Source organism: Amborella trichopoda, chromosome 13 (genome assembly GCF_054954075.1).
Source record: "Amborella trichopoda isolate Santa Cruz 75 chromosome 13, AtrichopodaSantaCruz75HAP2 v2.0, whole genome shotgun sequence".
NCBI classification, from domain to species: Eukaryota; Viridiplantae; Streptophyta; class Magnoliopsida; order Amborellales; family Amborellaceae; genus Amborella; species Amborella trichopoda.
The window spans coordinates 11,731,654-11,753,200 of record NC_142348.1 but is presented as its reverse complement, the minus strand read 5'-3'; the positions used below and the strand labels follow the sequence as shown (position 1 = coordinate 11,753,200).

At 36.0% G+C, this 21,547-nt stretch overlaps 1 protein-coding gene and 1 long non-coding RNA gene across 5 annotated transcripts in view; one reads left to right on the top strand and one right to left on the bottom strand.

The window, feature by feature from the left end:
- The window catches only part of LOC18432115 (NADH dehydrogenase ubiquinone 1 beta subcomplex subunit 10-B-like protein (Complex I subunit NDUFS6)), a 32,114-nt gene extending 24,203 nt beyond the window's left edge, over window positions 1-7,911 (top strand). For all 3 annotated transcript variants that reach the window (XR_966599.3, XM_088856008.1, XM_011624275.3), the window contains one exon: window positions 7,715-7,911. Coding sequence is in view for 1 of the 3 variants with exons in the window: in XM_088856008.1 (XP_088712134.1) it covers window positions 7,715-7,800 (86 nt within the window). In the remaining 2 variants the exon portion in view is untranslated. The remainder of the gene's footprint in view (window positions 1-7,714) is intronic.
- An 8,581-nt stretch (window positions 7,912-16,492) lies between these two features.
- LOC148779035 (uncharacterized) lies at window positions 16,493-18,716 on the bottom strand. Of its 2 annotated transcripts, none has more exons than XR_016047727.1 (2): window positions 18,309-18,716; window positions 16,493-18,115 (listed from the first exon to the last, which is right to left on the bottom strand). It is a non-coding gene; the product is annotated as an uncharacterized LOC148779035 (long non-coding RNA). The 2 variants fall into 2 exon arrangements; XR_016047728.1 differs by having other exon boundaries at window positions 18,235-18,705.
- Between the last annotated feature and the right edge of the window lie 2,831 nt (window positions 18,717-21,547).

Below are 21,547 nucleotides of genomic sequence, written 5' to 3'. Positions count from 1 at the left end.
CTGAAGGCTCAAATCTAATCGTCGCATCAAATGGATGGCCTAAGTTCATTGTATTAAGAAAACCAATTTTAGGGTGTGGTTATGAAAGAAAGTATATATTTAAAATTTAGGGTTAAACAAAAGCCTGTAATATAGTTTTTGTGATTTCATTACATTATTGTGAAATCGTGTACTGTCTCTTATAGGAGCACAATAAACATTTACTTGGAAGAAATACCTAATACGAGGAATTTTGTGATCTGAAATTTAGGGATCCACTTAGAATCACCAGATGAATAGAAGAAAATTTGGTATGTGTGTGTGTGTGTGTGTATATATATATATATATATATATATATATATATATATATATATAAATGTTAGGGTGCTCACACAGTAGAGATTTTTATAATTGTATTTAACAAATTTAGGGTATTTTTGGTCGTTAGGACGGGTGTGACATCACACCATTAGTGGCATTTAATGCTACATGTGGGTGATGTCACATCCCATGTGGATGATATCACACCCCTCCTAATGACCAAAAATACCCTTATTAAAAACATATTGCAGTACAAAACATGGGTATATAAGTGTTGAGTAGCTCTATAGTGTGAGCACCCTAACATGACCCATATATATATATATATATATATATATATATATATATATATATATATATATATATATATATAGGGAAAAGCCTATATAAGGTTGCAATCGTAAAATGTAGAATCATAGATGCACCTCAAAAATCTATCGGAAATGTTGTTTTAATGTTGAAAAAGCCCTCTAATCAATCATCTCGACATCGAGATTTATGAATATGAAAAGAAAAGTTTTTGAATCTTGGAAATAGTGTATCTTGCAACCCATTATCTAGACCGTCCATTTTCAAGATTTTCATATATTTATAGACCTCCTTGATTTTAACCTTTTTTGAAATTTAAAATTTTCTAATTAGGTATGAAAATAGATTTTAAGATAATACTAAGAATTTTTTACAACAAAATTACATGTTATGATAAAATTTTAAGGTGCGACTTAATTGGATTGTTTAAGGTTGCAACCTTATAGAAACCACACCCATATATATATATATATATATATATATATATATATATATATATATATATTTAAGAAAACAAAAGATAAACACTATAAGAAAGAAGATGCACAAAAGAAATGATATATCCACAACAAACCAGTTTACATACAAAACATGCCTAACTTTTATATAAATTACTATCTTAAACTGCATAATAAACAACTTACATGAGACACTTGCAGAAACTAGAGAATAACTTCCACTCTTCTGGACAATAGCTGGGCGGAGAGTCGTAGTTACAATCACACATAAATTACTCTCACAATCACTATGGGTGGATGTATACACCACCAGATATATAGTATAGATATATAGATAGCTTACAGAAATACCGGGATTAGGTTGCAGCGATGCAAGAAGGTTGCAGAGTTGGAGGAAGGTTGCAGAGATGGAAGAAGGTTGTAGAGATGGAAGACTGAGGGGGAAAAACTTGCGGTTGTTTGAATGAGCTCCTACCCCCCTTTTATAGTTGGCGGACGCCAAAGATTTATTTCAAGTCCACGGGCTGACAAGACCCCAAAGGTGTCGGTGATGAGATAGAGAGTGTGAGCAGGGAAAAGTAAAGGGTGACGAGACAAAAAGGTGTCGGTGCTATGACAAAAGGTATGAACAGTGAAAAGTAAAAGGTGATGAGACAAAAAGGTGTCGGTAACTTTTTACTATTTGTTTGTCAGGACTCGTGTGCTTTTGGTTTGCAGTCGCTTCGTCCTTAGTATGGCCCGAATCTTTATCATCTTTGAGATAGCCCGAACTCGATGTCTTCATTTTCTAGTGCATAATCTTCTTCGTTTTGTGTAGATGTAGACATAGCCTCCTCTTCTTCATCGAGGATTTGTAACAATTTCTTTTGAAGTTCTTCTTTTCTGGCCATAGGGTTCTGCTGGCGCATCTTATTTATATAATCGGTCATATTAATTCCTGCTTTCGGGGGTGAGAATGGCACCTTCTTCATTTTTATATTTTCTGGATCAAGGGATTTATTTTCATAGACATCCCACCACTTTATATACACTTGCCTGCCCAATTCTGATATATGGTAGGACCATTTCATAATCCATGGTATTTGGTATAAAGCCATAAAATACATATGTAGATCTATTCTGGTATCATTATTATTATATTCGATAAACTTCCTTTGCGAAGTTTGAATATTTGGTGGTTCCTGATCCTCATAGTTGGAACCAGTTTTTGAACCAATTCGGAAATTCTCCTATTATTGGTATTTTTATTTGGATGAACCATGTATGAGAATTATTATTCTTTTGAAAGGCAAAGACTTTATGCCAGGCTTCAATATATTCAGAATATTGAAAATATTTGATTGCAATTTTCTGGGTTTTGATAGGTCCATACCCCATTCCTTATATGATATTATTTTGCGTATTTGGAATTTTGAGTATGCTATTATATTAGTATTCTTTCTATGGAAATGGACCATGGTAATCGACCCTATTTCAAGGAGGATGGCTTCATACCATTCTCGGGTTTTATCATTATTAGATGGATGTAGGTGATTATTTAAATAAATAGTCGCTATTTCATATGGGTCTTTATCTTTATGAATATCCTCTATTATAATAGTGGATATAAAAGAGGTTTCTAAAAACCTGCTTTTTTCTCCGGTTGAGTTCGTAGCTATTGGTATTGGTTCAGGCGAGAATGTTATTTCCTGCGCCTGTTTTCTAATCAGTTTGTTTGGGGTTATTGGCGAAGTTGCCAGAGCCTTGCTTGGCACAGGAACTATTTCCATTTTTCCTTTTTACTTGTTTGGTAGTACTATCCGCCTGGGCCCCCTGCAAAAACTCACGAGTTAAAAAATCAGGAAGATAATTGGTATTACCTTTAATATGTTCAATCTCATTCGAAAGAAGATAGGATACCTTGCCAGTGTGCAGAAATCTGTTTGGAGACAAGGTTTTTGACATCTTTATGGAGGATATCTTTAGTGGCTTTACAATCAGTTCGTATAAGGAATTTTTGGTTGAGCAAGTCACTTTGGAACTTTGTGACACAGTGGACAATGGCCAAAAGTATTTTTTAACCGTAGAGTAATTTTGCTTTGTCTGATTCCAAGCTCGAGAAGTAAAACGAACCAACTGTTCCGTGTTTGAAATATATATATATATATATATATGGGATTATCTACAAAGAGACCCTTTATCTTTTATACATGGAGGTCACAATCATTCCCACACATTACATGTCAAATTGGATGGCTTGGGATGAGCCACGAAATCTGAGAAATTTTTTTTTGGAACTTCATGTCTATTTAATGATAGTCTTACAACCACCTATTATGAAATTTAAAGGACAAGAATGATTGTGACCTCCATATACAAAAGATAAATGGTCTTTTTATAAACAACCCCTATATATATATATATATATATATATATATATATATATATATATATATATATATATATATATATATATATATATCTAGGAAAAAGATTATGTATGCTCGTGGGCGTACTGCTACAGTAAAGGCGCACAACCCAGATTGAATTTGGGCCGATCTAACAATCACGGATGTCCAGTACTGTTTGAATTTTAATTTTTTGTTTACAAATCCAAATCACTTGAAATTTTAGGTGTGTCCTTCAAAAATAGGCGAATCTACAAAAAATATCAAAAAAATATTTTATATGAAATACATTGACCAAAATACCGTCAAAAAGTTTAAGGGGTATTTTGGTCAATTTTATTTTTGTAAATTATTTTTTTTATATTTTTATTAGGTGTGCCCTGATGAGAAGAACACACGCTTAAACTTTCAAGTGATTTGGATTTGTAGAAAAAAAATTAAAATTCAAACACGAAATGAAATCATGACCGTCATATCGACCCAGATTCAATCTGGGCCATTGGCGTTTACTGTAACGGTTAGCGAGTAGGCATACAGAATCCACTCCCATATATATATATATATATATATATATATATATATATATATGGAAAATGCTGAGATTAGCCCACTAGCTCATACGAAAATATGTGTTCATATGAGCCCAACGGTCCATATTGAATCTGGGCTGATTTGACGGTCACAACTTCATTTCATATTTAAATTTTAATTTTTTTTTTACAAATCCAAATAAATTGAAAATTTAGGTTTGTATTCTTCAAAAATAGGAGAATCTAATAACAATATGAAAAAAATAAATTGCAAGAAATAAATTGATCAAAATACCCCTGAAACTTTTCAAGTTATTAGGTGCGCCTTGATGAGAAGAATGGACGCCTAAAATTTCAAGTTATTTGGATTTATAGAAAACAAATTAAAATTCAAACACAAAGTGAGGTCTTGACCGTCAGATCGACCTAGATTCAATCAAGGCCGTTGGGCTCATATGTTCATATGAGCTAGTGGGCTAATATTAACATTTTTCATATGTATATATATATATATATAAATATATATATATATATATATATATATATATATATATAGAAAAACCGAAAAAAACGTCTTTTGGTATATATATATATATATATAAATATATATATATAGAAAAACCGAAAAAAACGTCTTTTGGCGAAGTGCTATAGTGTTTCACCACCGCCACGCACTTGTTATGTCCGTGGGGGTTTATCGTCGTCCGTTGCTGTTCCGCATGATTTTTTGATTGCCACGGACCTAGTATGTCCGTGACGGTACTGCCATGGACATGCTAGGTCCGTGGTGGTGGAAAAACGCATGCCGTCTGATTTATCGGACGACGATGGGCCTATGGGTGAGATCATTGTTGCATCTCACCCATAGGCATTGCGTAGATGCTTCTTATATATATATATATATATATATATATATATATATATATATATATATATATATATATAGGAAAAATGTTAAAAACACCTATAGGCAAAATGCTATAGTGTTTCGCCCCGCCATGGACATGTTATGTCCATGGCTGTTTATTGAACGGAGCCGCAATGGACGCCACGTGGTCCATGGCAGTTCTACGTGTTTTTTGACTGGCACGGGCTTGTTATGTCCGTGACGGTTTGACTGCACAGACATGCTAGGTCTGTGGTGGTCTTTAATCCTCACCGATTGAAAAAATCAGACGGCGCCGATCCTATGGGCGAAAACACTGTTCATTTTCACCCATAGGCGTTGCGTAGTCTCCTTCCATATATATATATATATACTCCAAGTCATAGCCTCCTTTGGTGATGGCCAAGTAGCTCCGCAAAGTCCTTATGCAACTTTATCCTATTGTTTATTTGTCTAGTCAATTCTCAGTGCTTGTTTAGTGTTTATATTTTTATTTTTTCTAAAGTTCAGTATTCTGATGAAATATGGCTGCTTAATGTTGTTTAATTTTATAGAAATAGGGAAATTCTGGTTTTCTTAATTGAACTATTATAGGTATTGGTTGATCGCGTTCTCTTTACTGGTGTGTTTCATAAATCGACAGACAGCTGCTTGCCGTTCCTTTGTGTGCTCCTACCTTGAGTTCATCTCACCTATCTATTTTGTTGTTGCTCACTTTCCTTTCCTTGGAAGGAAGAAAATGGAAAAGGAAAGGCTTTGACTGCAAGGCGGAGGTGGAAGGCCTTAGAAAGGACTTCGAGGGCCTTAGAAAGGACTTCGAGGGCTTTATGGACGAGCTCAGATGGGTGGGCTGATTGATGGATGAAGTCACCATACTCAAGAAGGGAGTAGGTCATGGACCAGTCGAGATGCCAAAGATCTATGTGCCATAACCAATTCATTGGCACAAGGGATGCAAAGGCCTTAGAGAACTATTTATGGGAAATGGAGCATTCGGTACGAAGGGAAGAGACAGCCTTCGAAAAGACTGCTTTTTTAAAATTTGCTGCTCTTTCTCTTGACTAGAGAATGAAGGGGACAGGTTGTATACTACTCCTCGTAATTCTCTCTAGAAGTCGCCCCCCCTTGACTTCAGCGCGCTACGTTCGAACTAAACGAGAGTCAGGCTTCTCCCCTAGAGACCGCTATTCAGAAGGCTATATGAAGCAGCAGAGCTGAGCTTTTCAGTTCGGTGGCCTCTGAGCTATCGCTTTCGGCTGGCTATTGCTAGCTAAGCTACCCCGCTTCGTGCGTGCTCGTTCGGATTTGGGCTCTCTTTCACCCTAAGCTTCTTTATAGAGAAAAGCGCTTAGTAACCAGTTAGCCTTTTTTGCAGCTTTGGCTCGGTTGCCCATCACTGCCACAGTTCCCCGTTAAGCCCTTAACAGCTAGGACCTTATCGTTATGCAAGAGACCTACCCATCTCGTCATTTATATCGGCGATAGTGAGCTTTGTGTCAGACACGGGCAGGTTCGTTCCCGCGTGCAGAATATCATAAGGAGGAGATGCCTATCCTCCCTCTCGGACCCTGACCGACCGTAAACTGGTCGGTTGGTGATTGGAAAGGCTACCGATTGAGAGTAAGTCGGGCAGGCGTCTGCAAGGAAAAACTATGTACAAACCTTTCTTCCTTATTCGAATACCTTCTTTCTTCTTTACAATGTAATCGTTTGTTTCTCATTCTCCTTGACGAGCTATGAGCTTGGGATAGGAAGTGCCTCCCGCTTTATTTCAACTCCCATTCCCATAGCTACTAATTTCATCCATTGAACATGCCCAAACGGATGCTGGATATGGCAGTTCGCGAATAGATGGAGATCTGGGTGGGGTGATGGCGCATATGAGCTACTTCAGGATCGGGGACTGGATGTAGAATGGAATACGCCCATCGAGACAAGGCAAGCAATTGATCCATACCATCCGGTTCCACAGCTGGATGAGGGGAAATGCCCTACCTTTGAGTGCGGTTTGAACCATTTATTTACATCATTGGAAGTAACCAATTAGGTTTATGACGAAACCTAGAAATCGATCGCTGATTCAATTTTAGTACCTCTACCTGGTGGCTGGGTTCATTTGCTAACTGAAAGAAAAGACTTTTCTTTGAGAATGATAATACAAGAACGTAACTTCGTGTGTAGTAAAAGCAATCTACAAAGGGCATGAAATCAAATGAGTAGAGAGAATCCGACTTTTGTACGGGGTGAAGCTTATCTCTACTTCGGAGAGAATAGGTTCTGGTTCCCATACGCAGATTAGTTGGTCTGGCAGGATCGGTGCCAAGGTGGCTTTGAGGCAGAAGGGTTGGTCCCTAAATACAATTATGGTATGTTGACTAAGGGTAGTGTAGGGATCGAATCGGTCACTAGTTCAAAAAACCACTATGGGTATGCATAAAGGTAGACCTCAAGGAGGCTCCTCTCGGAGTGTCGTAGCTCTAATACTATAGAAAGGAAGAATATATTACAATTCCAGTTACTGAACCATGCAAATGGCTCTTCTAATCATTTTTCTTCTTCGTTGATATGTTGATGTACTCCCCTGTTTCATTTAGAATGATTCGTAGTGATTTTTATGTCCTTTGCATCAACTTAATTTGACATTGTTTTGTACCCTTTTTGACTGGCATGGAATTGCATCTATCTTTTCCTTCACTTTATTTGCCTATTGAGTTTTGTTGCGGGTTTTTTCTGTAATAAGTGTTCTGTTTCTACATAAGAGAGAGTGAGAGAGCTTTTAAAGCAGAAAATATGATCCCACAATAATTAGGCTTTCTAAATTCTTTTGGGCTCTGTTTCTGCAGGGACCTCAGTTGGAAGTTGCAAAATGGGGTTTAAGAAGTTTCATTGGAGTGTGTTGACTGAAAATCTACATTACTTCCATTTTTAATATTATAGTCTGGACTGTTTTCGTTTTCTTTTGGATTGCAAAATTGGTTCGTGTTTTCGGTTTCTGTGAAATTGAATCAGCATAATAAAGTTGCATTCTTGTGGTGGTGAATATGAACTTCAGCAGACTCCATGACTTAGTCATATATCTTTAAGCATAAAGTCAAGCTTTTTTTTTTTTTTTGTCTTATGAAATCTCTTCCTTGAACTTGATTAGATATGGTTGTCTTTTCTCCATTTATTTCTTTCTTTAAGATAGACAGAATGCCCCCAACTACCTAAAAGACCTAGGATGTGAATCCAAATTTCTTTCTTAAATGATAGTATACATACACAGTAGGTTATAGTTTCTATTATCGACCACAAATCAATATTCTAAAAAGAAAATTATACAACTCATGAACAAAAGAGAAATTGCTGTAGTGGAAGTATTGAAATGGGGAAAGGAAGATGTGTATTTGTTGTTTCAGTGTTTTTATGGTATGTTTGTAGCTATTTCAACAAACAGATGAACAAGAGGGTGGTGTTTGTAACAAGTTAGAAGCAGCAAGTGAGGAGGGAGGGAAACTTTTTGTGTACTTCCTTCCCCACCACTTTTTGAGGTGGGTGTGTCCAAATCGTGATCATCCAAATTAGATATTATTTTGGATTTTTTAGAGCCACTATCCTGGCCAGCCAGTTCAGATCTGATTTTGGGGTGTCTATAGATAGATGTTTTGGGAGCTTCCAGGGGATATGATTTTCAAAGTAGCTTCTCCAATGAGATTTTATGTGGAGCTGAGAAAAACTCCAAATCCCTATCCACTCATCATCATCATCTTAGCATTTTCCCAATTATTTGGGGTCGGCAGTTTTGGCAAAATTTTACATTGGCTGCCTACCTAACTCAACCCAGCCCTTTTACCCGAGCATGGGACGGGTTAAGGGAAAGTTTAAGGTTATCACCCTTCTTAGACCAAATAGATGGTCCAACATTGATTTGTCAGTGACAATGGAAGACTATTTTTTGGATTTTTAGAGAAAATCCAAAAAAGTGGTTGAAGTCATCTCAAAATTGGTTTTTTGAGGTTCCGGAACATTTCTGTCTAATGCTTTGTGGGATAAAAGAAGGTTCCTCCCAAATTTAGAAACTTGGTTTAGTGGTTGACTATTTAGTTCGGGAGCACAATATATTCAAAAGAAGCAATGAAAAATAACAAGTTCAATAGGAAAGTACTAATAGTGACCCTTCGTTTGAGTTGTACTCAAACAATGAAAAATAATACTTCAATAGGCAAGTACTAATAGTGACCCTTCGTTTGAGTTGTACTTAGGCATGCCAACCAAAGACCTTTAGGAAGCTTTGGAAAATAAATATAAATCGGAATAAGGTTGTAGGTATAATCATCGGAAACTGTTGCCTTGACTTCAAGATTACGAATGACAAGTTAGTTCTTGCGCAATTGAATAAATTACAGTTAACTGGCAATGAGATAATCACTGTGGCATGAAATGATGAGGTCTTCCAACGGGCACCAATTGTTATCAAACTGCCTCCATCTTGGAAGGGTTACAGTAACATCCTAAAGCTTAAGCTTAAGGAAATGACATCGGAAGACTTATGAATCATCTTTGTGTCGAATGAGATGTGCTTTGTGATATGAAGGACAATAGCAGGTATACAGGATCGGAAGCCCCATGAAGAAGCTAAACTGAGAGCAAGTGGCATTGGGATAAGCGATAGCAAGGTAAAGAAAAATATTGAGAAAAATGATCGAAGAACCAATGATAAGAGATAATAAAAAAGAGTTGTCTGCTACATATGACTTATTTCAAAGAAGAGACTCGACTCCATGATATGAAGGAGAAAAAGGTTACAACTAGTTGCTAGGGTGCATATGACTGAAAGCTCTACAGAGAAGCCAAAGTGAGAGCCGTTGGTGCCAGGACAAGTGAGAAGAAGTCGAAAAAGATTTGAGAAAGACAAGTAACTAAAGAGGAGAAAACTGAAGGAAGTTTTTTGCTAGTTCTGTGAACTTTTGCAGAATTAACTTGCACAAGCTAATGGGATTGGTTCGTTGTCTACAAGAAAAACTTAGTAGGGATCAAGAGAGATTGGTAGATGGTTGCTAGAGCTATTAACATGTCTCCAATGACATAAGCATGTTTAATACTTACGAAATTGTGGGAGATGAGCCTCAACATTATATGGCCAATGTATCTTGCACCGAAGTAGTGGGTAAGTGGATGGTGAAGCTGAAGAATCTAGACTCCCCCAATCTTCTTAACAAGAATGTGTTAAAGCATGCTGTAGTTCGATACGCCATCTTATGAAAGACCAAAGTATCTGCTTGTAGGGAATATGCGTGTGATGTCATGTTCTGATTCACTCTTTTGATTTATGACATGGCAGAATTAGGACGTGAATTTTGTGCAGTGCGAAAAGATAGTACCTTGGCTTTAATTCTTAAAGAGTGAGAACAAAGGAAATGCTTAAGGTAGTATGTATATGATCCAAGACAGCAAGAACATGCCTTTATTAAATAGGAAGAAGTTCCAAGTTACTGGAATCGATTCACAGTGATGTCTTTGATGTTATAGATGTACAACTTTGTGGTGGCAATATATCATTTGGTATTTCCACTAAATTATTTTTCAAAATTTGCTATACAGTACATGAAATTTCAAGATATATAACCATGAAGTCGAAAACCAGTTAAATTTGAAATAAAAAAAGGTGGTGAATAGTATTTCCTTGACTCCATTAACATCTGTGAAGAAATGGAATCATTCTCTTAAGTGACACCATATGAATACCATAGTAGAATGGTTTGGCCAAAAGGAAAGACTATACATTTCCCAACATGGTTACTGTCATTCTTATTAGTTCTAATGTACCTGCTAATCTGTGGGGAGAACCCTTAATGTCTGCATGCTACATTAGTACATTATGAACTTTGGAAAGGCAAAAAACCTCATCTAGGATTCATCGAGGTTTAGGGCTGTCTCACTGATGAAAGATTTCTTGGCCTGAAGAGGGCCAAACTAATAGCTAAAACTTTAAAATGTGTTTTGGTAGGATATGCTGAACATAAAAAAGTCTACAGATTTCTGGTCCAAGAGTCAAATATGATTGTGGAATTAGCGATGCTGAATTTTACAAAAGTATTTTCATTGGCAGCAAAGATAAAGAATATTGTGATAAGCATGTAGTCAAAGGTGTGATGAGCATGACGGTCATAAAACTGAAAACCTTGGATAAGCAAGAGAGCTAGAAGCCAACTGAATTTGGACCTGAATTTCAGACTTATCTTCTAGCAGAAGTGTCTAGAAGCTTCTATGATTCATGTCATCTCTTGATGCTCCTTTTTATGGGGAAGCAGTCAACAATGAGATGGATTTTATATTCGCAGATAGAATTTGGGAGCTAGTAGTTTTACTTCTTGGTTTTAAATCTTGACAAGTTGCTAAATTTCTTAGGCAGAAAGAAGGTATTCACTTCTATGCCTAGCAAGAGTGGCTAGAATAGCTACCGTCTGCATAGTCACTGCTTTTAGCTTCTATATTCTCATAGAAAATCACCAAATGGGTGTTAAAAAATCATTAAATTGTACTCTAGATGCAAAATATGTAAGGAGCAACTAGAAGAATTTGTTGTAAAGGACAAGAACACAGAGTCTGTAAACAGGTAAAACCTAACCTAGTACGATTTGAAGATACACCGGTACAATGGCACAAGAAATTTAATGCTGTAGTCATAACTCATTGATTCTACAGATGATGCTAATAGTTGTATGTACACCAAGTCCTAAATGGCATCGTTGTTATATGCTACGATGTGAATGATGTGGTCTAGTAGGTATGGTGCATGATGAGGAGATTATTGGAATCAAGATGAGAGAGGATGGAAGGTTTATGCATTAACACTATCTCATTATATAGAGAAAATTCTTGAAAAGGTTAACCATTTTGAGTGTAACCTACTTATAAACCCATGTGATCCTCATATTTAATCAATAATAACAAGTTTATGCAATGCATTGTGTTCAACTTGATATTGCATGTACAGTGTCCGAGTAAATTTACTAGTAATTCAAGATGAGAGCATTTGAAATGCAATTTATAGGGGTCCTGTGGTGTCTCAGGAGGACTATTGAATTAGGCCTGTATTATGGAGGTGACCAACTGCACTGGAAGGGGTAAAATACTTCGGATATCGATTTCTGAAGATTCCAAATCCATTAATGGTTTGATAGTCATCTTTGGTGTGGGTGCAGCTGCTGCACAAAAGAAATATGTATATCTAGATTTACCATGGAGTCAAAAGTTAGTTGAGTCTGAAGGTCCTAATCAAGTCGCAGAATGGCTAATAAACTAGCTGCTAGACATAACACTTTTGTAAGGGCCTATATGCCTGCAGCCTCAATTTATCTTGGTTGTGAAGCTTAGTTGTGTTTGAAGCTCCTCATCAAGTTGGAGAATGGCTAATAAACTAGCTGCTGGACGTACCACTTTTGTAAGGGCCTGTGCCTGCAGCCTCAATGTATCCAATTTATCCTGGTTGTGAAGCTAACGTTCTTCGAGTGACGATTTACAATGAAAAGTCATGGAATGTCCGCATCAGGCACACTCAACTGAGGCAATTGCTCAAATTTGGCAGATCGGATAATTGAGGACCTTGCAAGGGACCAAATTTGGAATATAATCAGAGGAATGGGATTGTAGTATATTGATTGTAAGCAAGTGGAACCAACCTGGTACACAACGAGATCAGAAGTCCTATGAAGAATAGTGAGTTACTTTTAGGGAAAACTATGTATGGAAATGGTTTCAATGCTTGTATTACGAAATTGATCATTTTTTTTATTTTTGCCATAGAGTACGCCAAGACCACCCAACGGCCCTATTTTTTTTTAGTATTGCCCCCTGTTTGGCATTTCCAATCTCAGCCATGTAGGGAATCCCACAAGTGTTCGGCCATTTCTATTAGTAAGGTGTTGTTTGGTGCTACTAACACCGAACAACCACATTGTTTGGTGTTTCGAATATCGGATAGCTCAAATTATGAAAAATTTCCCTTACTTTAGGCATATCGGATTTTTGAAGCACTGAACAGTCCTACTGTTCTATATTGCTATTGTTGGACAACTCAACTTTCTAAGCTGTCTAGTGTTAGAAATGCTATGGCATAGTATTAATAATTATTATTATTTAAATTCTTATTATTTAATTACTTATGTAATGTAATTACTTTTATTCATTTCTTAATTTATATATTTTTATTGGCGTTTGCATATATTTTAATTTTCAATAAAATTTCTTGAAATAGAATTAAGCATAATAGAATATTTTTTCTATTTTGAAATATTTAATAGAGAAATATTTAATTAAAAATTTAATTCTATTTTATTTCATTTTTATGTTTATAATTTTAGAATTAGAATATAAAACTATATGTATAAAATGATAGAATGGTAGAATAGAGATTTAATAATAGATTAGAAAAAAAACAAAAAATAAAAAGATCAAATAAAGTATAAAAGAAAAACTATTGAAAATAAAGTACATTAAAATACAAATAATAATAAATAAAATAATGAATAAATAAAAAAAATTATTTATATTACATAAATTATATCATACTAATTAAATAATAAGAATTTAAATAATAAGAATTTTTTATATTAATTCTGGTTTTTTTTAATGCTGGATGGCTTGAGAAGTTGAGCAGTCTGGTATTAAAAACATCGAACAATGTGGTTGTTTAGTGCTGATAGTACTGAATAGGCTCTCTCTAATAGAGGTGGCCGAACACTTATGAGATTCTCCACTTGTCAGCAGTAGAAAATACCGAAAAAGTGGGCAATTCTAAAAAAATATATAGGGCCGTGGGTGGAGTTGTCTTGGCGTAATTTATGCAAAAAAATGTGACTCATTTTGTAATAAAGGTATTGAATCTATGGCCGTATCTAATTTTTTCCTTGCTTTTATGACAAGCTTATAGCACCACAATATGTTTAATGGAAATTAAAGGCATCTGCCTCATGTTTCTCTGTGGTCTACGTGCCGTTAAGCTATGCCCTCCACTAGTCCATGTACCTAGAAGATGATATGTTTTGGCAGGGTGTATGAATGTGAAAGCGAGTCCACTCCTAGGAGAATTGGTCAGTCTTAAGAGCGTTCATAAAAATTAGGATATGGAGAGTATGAGCATCGTCGCACAAGCCTTCAGGGAATAAATATGTGGTGTATCGAAGGCTCACCTATAAATGAAATATAATTCAACTCACATTCTTAGCGAGTGTCCCTTCTTCTTCTTCGTTTTTTATTTTAATATTTTTGGGAAGATCATTGGGGAATATTGGCCTTTGTCCATTTTAGAAAATGGTTAGTGATTTTCGAACGCATGTGGGAAGGGAAATCTAGACCGGTAGCTGAAGTTCGTCTTGCATTATACATAATCCACATGCCTTTGTACATGATGCCATGTGGTGGCTCAAAATCTTTTTGAGCATCTTCACTTTCTGCATCATCTTTCTTGATTTATCCAACTCATAGCTATTAGGAAACGGGTAGGGAATTGCTAGTCTTTCAAAGTTATATAAGTATGAGCATTTTTCAAAGCTGAGAAAAAGTATGGAATGCTCCGTTGCTTGAGTTTGGTGGTCCTAAAATATTTCATTTTCATCATAGTTAAAAGGCGATTGCCGCAATTAAAGATATTTTTTCATTTTGATCCCCAGTATCACTAAGGGGTGGTTTGGGTACCAAAAAATCTATTGCCTTAAAACATATTTTAAGGAAATATGATTACCAAGTTTGGGTACTAAAAAAAATGGAAATAAATTACACAAGATTTCTCAAAATATATAAATCTACTCTCCGTTATAAATGGAAATAAATTACGCAAGATTTTTTCCTATGTGGCAGTGAAAGTGAAATATATTACACGTTTAACAGTAATCCCAAAATACGTAAATCTATTACATGTGAAATTCATTATACATTATGCGTTTAATGGCTAATCTAATCGTGAAATTGGCGTTTAACAGGTAATCTAACTATGCCCCTTTTACCCAAAAAAATCATGTTCCACCATTCTCCCTCTCTCATGTGCCCATCCATTTATCTGCACATCCACATCCATTTCTACTTTCTCAGCACATCCTTCCTGCCATTCTCTCTCCAGTGGCCATTCATACTCCTACAATTCTCCCTCTTTTCTATACACGGCCATCCATTCTCATTTCTACTTTCTTTGCCATCCATTCTCCGGCCATTCTCCTTCTCTCATATGCCCATCCATTCTCATTTCTGCTTTCTTTGCCATCCATTCTCCTGCCACTCTCCTTCTCTCCTGTGCCCAACCATTCTCCCGTAATTATGTACATATCCTATATCCATTTCTACTTTGTTAGCCCATCCATTCTCCTTCCATTCTCCCTCTCTTTTGTGCCCATTCATTCTCCCACAATTCTCCCTATCTTGTGCATATCCATTTTTACTTTCTAGTTGCATATCTCTCGCCATTCTCCCTCTCTCCTGTGCGCATCCATTCTCCCACAATTCTCCCTCTCTCATGCATATCCATTTCTACTTTCTGGGTGCATCTATTCTCCCGCCTTTCTCCCTCTCTCTTATATACATCCATTTCTACTTTCTCTTTAAACTCCACCTATAAGTGTTTGCCACATCCATTTCTACTTCCTCTCTAAACTTCACTTTTATAAGTGTTTGCACAAACTGAGCACATCCATTTCTTCTACACTCTCTTGTAGACATCCATGTCTACACCCCTCTATTTTCAATTTGGGTTGTAGCCTTTCAAGCCATCAGCTCTCATATAAAAACAAAAAAAACAAAAAAAGTAAAAATAATAATGGGTAATCAATGAGAAATTACATAACACAATCATAATAAAAACATTTACACAACATAATCCTCATAAGAGATTAGTAAAAGCTCAATTGAAATCTCCTCCAATGCCTTAAAATTTTCTACTGCAATTACCAAAACTTCTGGTTTACTAATCACACTTCTTCCCATTTTTTAACTTGTATCATAATTATTTTGAATTTGGTATCATAAATTTATTGTTTTTTTGAAATTATATAAAGAGACATTTGAAAGACTTCTATAAACAATAAATAAAAATAAGGCTTATTACAATAAAATCATGTTATTTCAATCATATCATTCCAATGATTTATCATGTTGAAACCAAAGTTTAGTCATGTTAGAAGACATGTGATTCTATGTAAGTGTTAAAGGTATGCAAAATAAGTAGGAAATAGTGTCACGATGACTTTAGAATGGTACAAGTTATTATTAGATAATCTTTTTGGAATGATGATGATGTTATTGTTAGAAAATCTTTTCGGAATGGTGTGATGATGATTTTAATTCCACATTTTAGTAGAATTTTGTGACAAAAAAAGAAAGAAATGATAGTTTATAGACAAGTGCCCGTAAAATATTGATAATGCATTTCCCATATTTCTTCCGGACATAGCCAAACAGTATGAATGTGTTTCCCAAGGTGCATCTAAATACAACCCAAACAGTAACAATCCATTTGTAAGTGATATTCACATACAATCTATTTCCAGGTATCCAAAAGACCTCTAAGGGAATTATAATGAGAAGAATCTCGTAATATTCCATTTTCGAGGACCCAATAGCGAGCATTACCTTTACAGGTAAATAAACACAAATTTCAGACGTAACTCATTTCATTTATGTATGTTTACCTTTGCAAAACATCATCATGATTATTGTCTCATGAATGAAGTGGCAAAAGTGTGATAGACATAATACATATGGAACAAAATTATGTAAACAACTGAGGTAATATGGTGCTTATCATTAATATTATTCTCATCGCTCATGGAATTCTTTGTAGGTGGCAACGGGCCGGGCAGCCCCAACCTTGGCCCTAGACCGACCCTTGCCCTCTTAGGGCCAGCCCAGGTGCCCTGGCCCTATTAGGGCTAGGCTGGTCCAAAAACAAAATGAAAAAAACAATAAAAATAAAGACAAGAAAAAAAGAAGGCCGGACGGCGCTGAACCAGGTCGATACTGGCCCTAGCCTGGCACTTGGGACACAGTTCGTGGCCCATGCTTGATGTTTTTATGACCGGGCCCACCGGCCCATTGCATATGACAAATCCCAAACTCTCAATGCTTGACCATCATAACCTCTCCTTTAAAGAAAATCATTTATGTCCCATAAATATATTTAGGAAAAATATCTTTCAAGGGGTCAAAGTATCCTCACTAGCATTTGAGAGTATTTTTTTTTTTTCATTTCACTCACGGTACTTCTTCACAATTGTTTTTTAAAATACCCAAATTATCATTCTTGCCTCAAAATTTTCATTAGAAAATGTTGTTTTGATGTGCAAATATCCTCAAATTGATCATCTCGACATCAAGATGCATGAACTTGAGAAAAAAATGGATTTCAAGTTTTGAAAATAGTGAATCTTATAATATATTTTTGGATCGTCAATTTTTAAGTTATTCAAGTTTTCCTAGATTTGCTCAATCTATGCTACTTTTTAAGCTTTAAATTTTATAATTAAAGAAAAAAATATATTTTAAGGCTCATAAAAGATTTCCAGTATTGAAACCGCATTTCTCGATACGATTTGAAGGTGAGTTCTAATTTGATTGTTTAGAGCCTCGACTCTATACAAATCGAACGTATAAAAAAAATACCCCTAGTTCTTCTGACCATATGTTCCTCAATTATAAAGCAGAATAATTAAAAGTATTTTTGTCATTTGGATAAAGTCTCATTGATCGAGTTATTGAAATGCCCTTCATTGTTCCTCATTCTAAATAACGGGCAAAAGTAATTTAGGAGTTTTAAAAGAATTTCTCAAGGAAGTATCTAAGTGATGTGCAAAAAAAAAACATGTCCGGATAATTTAACCCCTGAATGACATTTAAAGGGGCTTCATCCCCTTCAAAGATATTTTTCCATATATCATATTTATAAGTATAAAAGAAGTTCCATCGCTCTCTCATTACCTAGAGTTCAAGTGAAAAGGTTAGTGAAAAGTCATAATCAATTAACACATAAACGAAAACAGGTCAAGTAATATCTCTAACTTGCGTAGATGCCACGACATGTTCCACTCTGATTTCATCATACTAAAATTAACTGAAAACCAAGTAAATAGAGTGGTTGAAGAATGACACATCTCTCGCTCTCTCTTTCATCCTCATTGCGGATACAGCACTGAGCTTCATCATCAGGGTCTAATGGCCTCAGTACGAACTCCCCACCATAACAAGTATCTTTGTTTTTGAGTGTTGTGAGGTAGTTCCACCTGCAACACAGAGAGAACACTCAAAAGTACTGTATCATCAATAAGATTTATAAATTCTAAAAATTAACAGATTGGCAACAACTGAAAATATGAATTACAAATCTGTAAATGCTAAATACTCAGAGAAAATTGTAGGGGAGCTCCCTTCAGTCCAATCCGTGGATGGAGAAAGCGGAGGAAATAGCTCCCATACCATGCCTCTGGCTAGCTTATCTCTATCTCTTCATGTTCATAATGGAGATCATGTTGAGGATGCGACATTGATGACCACGACTACATGGTGATGACCTTGACGACGATCACGATGACGACGATCATGATGTTATAAGGCTAGTCGGATGCATGGGGTGGCAGCTTTAACCGCCTCTTCGCTCCCAAGATTGGACCGAATGGAGCTCCCTTTCCCATAACTATCATGCATGCATTCATCTTTATGGCACATTTGGATCCCTAATCTGACATGCATGAAATGCATGAGTACAAACGGATCACAATGTGACATGCATGTGCACAATGGGATCCCCACTATGACATGCACTTGCTTTGCATGCATGTTTACACAGCACATGCATGGATGGATCAGGAAGAGAGATCACACAATATGTGGCCCCCCTCTCATTCTTATATACTAGCCATTAGATATGTTGCTAAGAAATTATGGACCCTGTGAATTACGATAAAGACAAATTAGGAGTAAAACAAAAGTTCACCATTCTGGTGATGCCGACATTTCCGAAAACTTTCAATTTAACGGTCGTTTGCGTGAGAATGGGACTAATTAATATTCTTGGGTGCAGGCTCATATCTTATTCGTGTGAAAAGGCAGGCTTAATTAGGGTGAAGACAAAGAGAGAAGCGGTCATCTCCTTTGGGGAAAAAGCCTTTCATGCAATTAAGAGGCTCTGCCAAATTAGCAAGCCATTGTTAAGTGCGCATGTGATACCATCAGATTCTCACTCTGCAAAGCAATGGGATTACCACGTATTCTGCTTTTTTTCAGAATCCCACTGTTGTTTTTCCTAGAGAGTGATAAGTACCTCCTCTCTCTCTTTTCCTAAAATTTGAATGTTGTCCTCTATACCCCCGTCTTTTTCCTTTTTTTTTTTTTTTTTTTTTTTTTTTTTTTTTTTTTTTTTTTTTTTTTTTTGAGTGTTCTCAAATACAACTTCACCCAAGTACGCAGACCTTAGCTAATGCGAGTTTTTCGGGTGAGTCCGATTAACTTCTCCGAGGTCAGTTCTATTTACAAAAAAGGAAAAAAAAGGTGGAATACAATTATAATATAAAAGAAAGGTTTCTATACTTTCCCTACAACATAGAAGTTCTATCCTCCCCCTACCATCCAACTGTCCGATTTTGATCAAGAGAGTCAATCACCGTGTGATTTTAGATCCGGCATCTTAAAATATTTTATTTTTATTTTTTTTATACAAATTGTATGAATATGAAATTTGGTACATACCATCTTCTGACTGGGGCGCACCTATAAAAATTATTAAAAATAAATTTTCGATAAAATATAATGACCAAAATACCCTTTGAAAAATTCAGAGGTATTTTGGTCATTTTATTTTATTGAAAATATTTGTTTTATATTTTTCACTAGTGCAAGTTTAATAGAGGAATGGACATCCAAAATTTAGTGTCAAAATAGTTTCTAGACAAACAAATTTAAAATAAAATAGTGTAGAGGCGTGACATTGTGATTGGGGCAATCTTAACCCTCCATTCAGAATGGACGGTTGGATAAGGCCGAGGATAGAACATCTATACTGTAAGGGAAGCATAGAAAACATTCCCATAATATAATCGGCCTGCGTTTAGCATTTGAGTTTTTGTAGTCCTCTGTGCTTTTTGATATAGAAAGTGTTTGTTTGGCTATTAACATTAATAATTAATGTTCACATGGTTCCCTAATTCTCTTCATTGAAGTTGGTAGGAGCTGATATTGATAATTTTCATTTTTTTTTTTGAAACGGGGATAATTTTTATTTCCCTCTCTCTAAATCACTCTATCTTCTCTCATTGAGGAAATTGAAAAAGAGCCTTAGATATTGATAATTTTCATTTCTCTCTCTCTCTCTAATCCTCTCTCTCTTCTCTTTGAGGAAATCGAAAAGAACCTTGGATAATGTTTTCCTCTGATAGCTATTCTTTATTGTTCTTCATTTGTTTGGTAATTTGGGTTTTTATCTCATTTCAGATTAAATATCCCTAGACTACATGGAACAAAGGAACTAGAGAAAGAGGCAGATGCTCTGCTAGCGGTGCTTTCATTTGACCCCTTTGCTGTTGGCTCGTCTAGAGTCACCAAGGGGGTAAGGACTTCAGGTCCTCATGAAAGTTCTCTCCTGGAACATTAGAGAATTGGGGGGAATTATTAGGAGTAGAGCTTTAAAGCAACTAGTAGTCATTCATAAGCTGTACATTTTACTCTACCAAGAGACGAAATTAGCCTGCCCTGATGCCTCTTTAGTTCGGTCTTTTTGGGGTCCTAGTCAGTGGATTTTCTTTTTTCTGCTGCTTTGGGCCAGTCTAGTGGCCTTCTTGTTGTATGGGACCCTTCGGCTGTTAAGAGCTCTCTTCTATCCTGCTCTTTTAGATATTTGTCTATTGTGTTTTTTTTTCTGGGGTTTGCAGACCATTTTGTCGTCTCTAATGTATACAGGCCCAATGCAAGTAACGAAAAATAATCTTTCTTTTCGGAACTGTGTTTAGTTCAAACCTAGTCCCAATTGCCTTGGTGTGGGGCTGGGGAGTACAATCAAGGATGATATCCCACTGAATATAGTGGTGGGAACATGATAATAACAGATATGAATATCCTTGACGACTTCATCTTATATAATGGATTAATTGACATGAATCTTGCGGGAACATAATACACTTGGTAAAATAATTCAGAATCTAGGCCTCTCTTATCTAGAATCGACAAACTTATAATTAATCTTTGGGATATGGCTGTCCCTAAAGCATTTGTCAAAGATATTTCTCGTATCTCGTCTGACCATGTTCCCCTCCTACTGGACCTTTTTGGGGGCTCCTTTGAGCCTTCACCATTAGGTTTGAACTCATGTGGCTCGAAAACCACACTATGAAAACAAAAGTTCTTTCTGTCTGGTAGAATACAATAATTCAGGGTTGGGGAGGATATGTAGTGGCCAAGAAGCTCCAAATTCTGAAACATAGGCTCAAAGACTGGGCTACTAGGAATTGTGGTCATGCTACAGCCATAGTTAACATTTTTGAGCACTGCTTTACCAATAGTTGAGACTCAATCTGGGGACGTTTCGCTTATATTCCCACTAGTGTAATTCCCATTACAGATGGACAAATCTTCTCATCTGCCCACTAATGAAATCTAAGGTTTTTATAAAGGGATAAACATGTGGCTCTTTCTATTGTTCAAGCAAGACTGGTTAGCTTAGCCTA